Here is a 6,173-nt window from a genome sequence, read left to right as displayed (position 1 = left end):
CCAGAGCATATGAGTCCTGTTAATGTAATTTTCTGTTCTTTAAAGGCTGTTAAAGACCCCTCTTTTGGGTGGCTTCTCATTGTTGACCCTCATACCCAGGGAGATAATGTGGGAAAGAGTCTGTCTTTTGTATGTGTGGCTTGCATGCGTGCATGCTAATCACCTCAGTCGTGTCCGACTCTTGAGACCCTCTGAACTGTAGCCCACCAGACTCCTCTGTCCATAGGATTCTCCAGGAAAGAATACTGGAGTGGGCTCATGTGTCCTCCTCCAGGGGATCTTCCCAACCCAGGAATCAAACCCAGGTCTCTTCTGTCTCCTGCACTGGCAGGTGGGTTCCTTACTAGTGTCACCTGGAAAGCCCCTAAAAGTGAAGGTGTTAGTTGTTCAGTCCTGTTTGACTCTTTCTGACCCCATGGACTGTAGACCACCAGGCTCTATCCATGAAATTCTCCAGGCAGGAATACAGGAATGATAGCCATTCCCTTCTCCAGAGGATCTTCCTGACCCACGGATCAAACCTGCATGACAGGCAGATTCTTTACCATCTGAGCCTCCAGGAAAGCCCATATGTGACTTATATGATCATAAATGATTTTGGACATTTAAAGTTACCTAGTTGTCTTAGGTGAATATAGGAAACGTGGATAGGACCCTCTTGCATCTTTAAATTAGTCCTTTTAAAATCACAAAGCAGCATTCAAAATTAATACAATTTAACAGTGTATATGAAGCATGGAAGATAGGAGAGTTGTCATGTAAGAATTTCTTGGTGAGACTGCAAGTAGAAACTGCACTGCAAAGAGAGATTCAGCATGGAGAGAAGCGGGCCAATCAAGGCAATTCTAAAGGGAAGCACTAGTCTGTTTACATTGAGAATATTTGCTCCATTTCCATTTCATTGTCTTAAACACAGCCAATTCACATACGTATTCGCTTTAACCACAGATTTCTTTTCACAGACACCCAAGAGCTGATCCTCCCAAAAACATGAGAAATCACACAGTGGTGACTGAATACATCCTGCTGGGAATCCCTGAGACAGAGGGCCTAGAGACTGTGCTTTTTTCCCTGTTCTCATCATTATATTTGTGCACTGTCTTGGGAAACGTGCTCATCCTTTTGGCTATCATCTCTTCCTCTCGGCTTCATACACCCATGTACTTTTTCTTGGCAAATCTCTCCGTGTTTGACCTAGGTTTCTCATCAACAACTGCTCCCAAGATGCTGTCATACCTTTCAGGGCTGAGTCAAGGTATCTCTTTTCAGGGTTGTGCTACCCAGCTCTTCTTCTACCACTTCTTGGGATGTACTGAGTGTTTCCTATACACAGTGATGGCCTATGACCGCTTTGTTGCCATATGCTTTCCTCTGAGATACATGGTCATAATGAATCACAGAGTCTGCACCATCTTGGCCACAGGGACCTGGATGGGCGGCTGTATCCATGCCATTATCCTAACGTCCCTCACCTTCCAGCTGTCCTACTGTGGCTCTAACAAGGTGAGCTATTACTTCTGTGACATACCTGCCATCCTACCTCTAGCCTGTGGGGATACATCTCTAGCCCAGAGGGTAGGTTTTACAAATGTTGGCCTTTTGTCTCTCATTTGCTTTTTTCTCATTCTTGTTTCCTACACCCGCATTGGGATTGCCATATCAAAAATTCGCTCAGCAGAGGGCAGGAAGCGAGCATTCTCCACCTGCAGTGCACACGTGACTGCAATTCTCTGTGCTTATGGGCCAGTCATCATCATCTATCTACAGCCCAATCCCAGTGCCTTACTTGGTGCTATAATCCAGATATTGAATAACCATGTAACCCCCATGCTGAATCCATTGATCTACAGCCTGAGAAATCAGCATGTTAAATCAGCTCTGAGGAATGCATTTCCCAAGAGAAGCTTCACTCTGAGGAAAAACTGAGAAAAGCTCAAGCTTTGCTGGACAAAGTTGGAGTCTCCATTTCTCAGGACTAATTCTCTTCCGTAGCTTCCAAGGCATGTTAAAATCAAATGTGCTCTGAATGGATCTACCACTTAACCTCACCAAGTTTTAAAGCCATGTCTGCTTTCATGTTTTCCTGTGTTTATAATGAAATATAATTACTGGAGGAACTACTGACATCAATCTTATTCTTGGGCTGCCTGGATTCCCTGCCAGAACTGCCATTCTTCCCCAAACATTTCCTCCCTCGTTAAATCTTTGAAAGAGTTCAGAGAACATATTTTGTTTCTCACAATCTCAGTTAAAAGTATTTCCGTATATATCTAAAAGGAAGGGAGAATGGAAAAAAAAATTTTAAGCAAGCCCAGCTTAATACAGAGTATCAGAACTCAATATCCTTTCTGTAGAGTATAACCTCCAATTTACTTCCACTCAACACCAAAACTCTAACTTGAGTAATATTTAAGGTAAGATCTATCTCATGTGTAGTCTGGTTTGATTTTAATATTTTCCTTGTGTACACATTCCTTTGGAATCCAGACATTCTTGTATTATTAGATGACTGGAAGGCTATGAACTTGAATCATGTCTCATTAGCCCCTACAAAAATCAGCTTTAGTTTTTAAAGAAAAAAGGAAACAAAAAGACAGTAAGACAAAAACAGTCAAGTTTAAATGTGGTACTACATGTTTTTCTAAAACAACAATATTGATTGATTTGTCTGTTATAAAAAGTAAGCTGGTTAGAATTTTCATTTAAATTCAGGTAGCAATAAACTTGCCTTTCCATTGGAAATAATAAGGTATATATAACTTATTTTGATTCTGCTAATCTCTAGATTTCCTAATGATAAGGGAAAAAATAGGTAAATTTATTATAGAAACTGTGTTAAATTTTATAACATAGTTTCATTCTTCTTTTTGCTGATTTTATTTTGTTTCCTTTTATGTTTTACCTACCAGATGTTTATGATTTTTCTTGTAAGCCACCTTAAGTCCTTTTGGTAAGAACCAGAGAATAAATAATGCACTAAAACAAATAATAATAATGCTATTAATAAAGCTGTATTTCAGAAGTTAAGTAGTATTTTTCATAATGGATTTATTATTTTCTTTCTTCTCTGGCCTTCACTTCCTGCCTATCAATACAAATGATTGAAAATAAGTTCTCCAAGTAGAAACTGTAAGCATCACAATGAATGTGGAATGAGCTGTTAGAAAATATTAAATGGGCTCCCATGGCAGGAGATGCCAGTCACCAGTGCTCTGAATTTGTTGTAAAAGAATCTCTAATGTAAGATACTGTAATTGCACCTGACAAGCAATTCTGGAGTCACTAGACATTTCTGGCTAGAAATCCAGAAGACATTAACCAAGTAACCTTAATTACACGGAAGTTGTTTCCAGGTTAGCAACGATTGAATTGAAATATTAAACATATCAAGTGTTAAAGGATGAAATGTAAATAATGGTTTGATTTTCACTCACTGTTTTCATATTAACATCAAAAACTCAGTATCTCCCATTAGAGCAAGGTTGTTTTTTCCAATGTTCTCTTAACCGAGAGAGAACTACAGTAGTTCCGCCCTTATCTGCAGTTTCATTTTCAGTGGTTTCAGTTCTGTGGTTTCAGTCACCCACAAGCCAAACTTGGTCTGAAACTATTAAGTGAAAAATTCCAGAAACAGATCATTCCTAAGTTTTAAACAGCCAGCCTTTCTGAGTAGTGTGATGAAATCTCGAGCTCTGTCTGGCCACATACATGAATCACTGTCCCAAGAATACAGTGTTTATGTTCAAGAAACCTTTCTTTTACTCAGTAAGGACCCAAAGCTCAAGAGAACAGATAAGCCATAGTGAAGCCATAAAGTGCTTCCTTTAAATGATAAAGTTAAAGTTCTCAACTTAAGAAAAAAATCAGTTCTGTATTGAGGTTACTGATAATGAATCGTATACGCAAGAAACTATGAAGAAAGAAAAATAAATTTATACTCGTTTTGTTGCCACACCTCAAACTACAAAAGCTATGACCATAGTGTGTGATAAGTGTTTAATTAGGATGGAAAAGTCATTAAATTGTGCAGTAAAATATTTTAAGATCAAGAGGGCGACCACATTCATATAACGTTTGTTACAGCATATTATTATTGTTCTATTTTATTATTAGTTATTGTTGATCTCTTACTGTGACCAGTTTATAAGTTAAACTTTATCATAGGTTTGTATGTATAGGAAAAAAACATATATAAAGTGTTAGTCGCTCAGTTGTGTCCAGCTCTTTGTGACCCCGTGGATTGTAGCCCTCCAGGGTCCTCTGTCCACAGGATTTCCCAGGCAAGAACACTGGAGTGGATTGTCATTTCCTTCTGCAGGGGATCTTCCCAACCCAGGGATCAAACTGGGGTCTTCTGCATTGGAGGCAGATTCTTTACACTCAGAGCCACCAGATTCAGGTTTGACACTGTTTGCAGTTCCAGGCACCCACTGGGGGTCTTGGAAGATATACCCCAGGATAATGGGCATCTACTGTAGTCACTTCTGTTCTTTAAGCCTTGTCTTGATGCTGTCAGCTGCATTCATACCCTTCCCATTCATTTCATTCTTCCTCTAGAGTCCAGGGATTTATACTAATTGCTTTCCATTTCCCTAAACATAAATACCCATATTTTCTTTCCTGATCTCCCACTTTGATGGGCAGATGCTGAAATAGGTTTATGTTTTACAGCCTCCACTCTTCTGTTCTTTAAACACATGCACACTTTTTTGTTTTAAGGATTTTACTACTTGTCACTACAAAGAAACACATGACGATACTAAAAAAAATAAACATTTGAAAAATTACAATGGTTTAGAACATTTCTTTGTATTTTATCCTAACAGTTTTCCTCTAATATGTATTTTAAATGTAATTTTAACTATTCATATCTTTCTACTTACTTCCAAGTCCTTCACCTTTCATTGAAGGGCCAGGTTCCCAGGCTAAGAGCCTCGATACATAAATTTCCTTAGTTAATGGTAGAACCAAAAATAGAATCCTGGTCTTCTGGTTTGTAGATCAGTTCTTTTCCTGTTGCACAGACATAAATTCCAACTGAGGAATTTATGAGTGATCTTGATGCTACAGAACTTTTCATTAATTTCCAGACAAGTCATCATAGCAATAAGAACACTTAAGTAGAAAAATAATTCAGTATTTTATTGTAAGAGGTCACATCTGATTCAGAAATTTTACCGCTTCTGACAAACATATAAAAGCTTTTAAACATTAAAAAAAAAAGAAAAAAGAATGTCTAGCTTTTACATTCTCTTGATATATTCCTAAAGCTTCATCAGACTTTATAAATTTAGAGATAATTTGAAACTTCCAGAAGAGCTACAAAAGTAGTATAAAAAATCCATGTATACCCTTTATTCAGATTCCAAATATGTTATCATTATATTTATTACAATTCTTCCTCTCTCTCTCCCCATACACATACACACAAACACACACATTTTTTTTTTCTAAATCAGAATATGTTGTTGCCATGAGGAGTTGCAGACATAATTCCCCTTTTCCTTACACTCCTTACTTAGAGTGCATTTTTCTGAAAATAAGAAACCTCCTTAAAGTGAAGTGAAGTTGCTCAGTCGTGTCCTACTCTTTGCAACCCCATGGACTGTAGCCTAACAGGCTCCTCCATCCATGGGATTTTCCAGGCAAAAGTACTGGAGTGGATTGCCATTTCCTTCTCCAGGGGATCTTCCCAACCCAGGAATCGAACCCGGGTCTCCCTCATTGCAGGCAGACACTTTGCTGTCTGAGCCACCAGGGAAGCTTAAGGAACCTCCTTATATAACTGTAATAAAGTTATCAAAACTAAGAAGTTAACATCGGTAGAATACTTCTACCTGATCTGCAGCCTTACTTTAGGTTTTAGTAATTATTTCAATAATATCATTTATAGCAAGAAAAAAAATGTCCAGGATCATGCATTGCATAAAGTCATTTCTGTTCGGTTCTATTCATCTACTATGTTTCCTAAGTCATGCTTTATAATCTAGGACAGTAGAGTTTTTGAAGATTTTATTCTGAGTATTTTGTGGAACATCCATTAATTTGAGTTTGCCTGATATTTCCTTCTCATTAGATTCAGGTTATGCATTTTGGGCAGGACAAACTCAGAAATGATGTTTTGTTCTTCCTAGTATATCATATCAGGAGGTATTTACTATACATTTGTCCCT

The 6,173-nt window shown here is 38.0% G+C and overlaps 1 protein-coding gene across 1 annotated transcript; it reads left to right on the top strand.

Annotated features, from left to right (window-relative positions):
- Positions 1–990: 990 nt before the first annotated feature.
- On the top strand, positions 991–1,926 carry LOC128068996 (putative olfactory receptor 10D4). The gene has a single exon (XM_052662279.1). The coding sequence runs from the start codon at positions 991–993 to the stop codon at positions 1,924–1,926; it is 936 nt and encodes a 311-aa protein (XP_052518239.1).
- The last annotated feature ends 4,247 nt before the right edge of the window (positions 1,927–6,173 follow it).

This window comes from Budorcas taxicolor, chromosome 25 (assembly GCF_023091745.1).
Source record: "Budorcas taxicolor isolate Tak-1 chromosome 25, Takin1.1, whole genome shotgun sequence".
Taxonomy (NCBI): Eukaryota; Metazoa; Chordata; class Mammalia; order Artiodactyla; family Bovidae; genus Budorcas; species Budorcas taxicolor.
Note: the sequence above shows the minus strand (reverse complement) of the source record. Positions and strands in the feature narration are given on the sequence as shown.

What these genes read in the sequence shown, in the direction of transcription:
- LOC128068996 (XM_052662279.1), top strand. Translation starts at nt 991, where the DNA reads ATGAGAAATCACACAGTGGTGACTGAATACATCCTGCTGGGAATCCCT.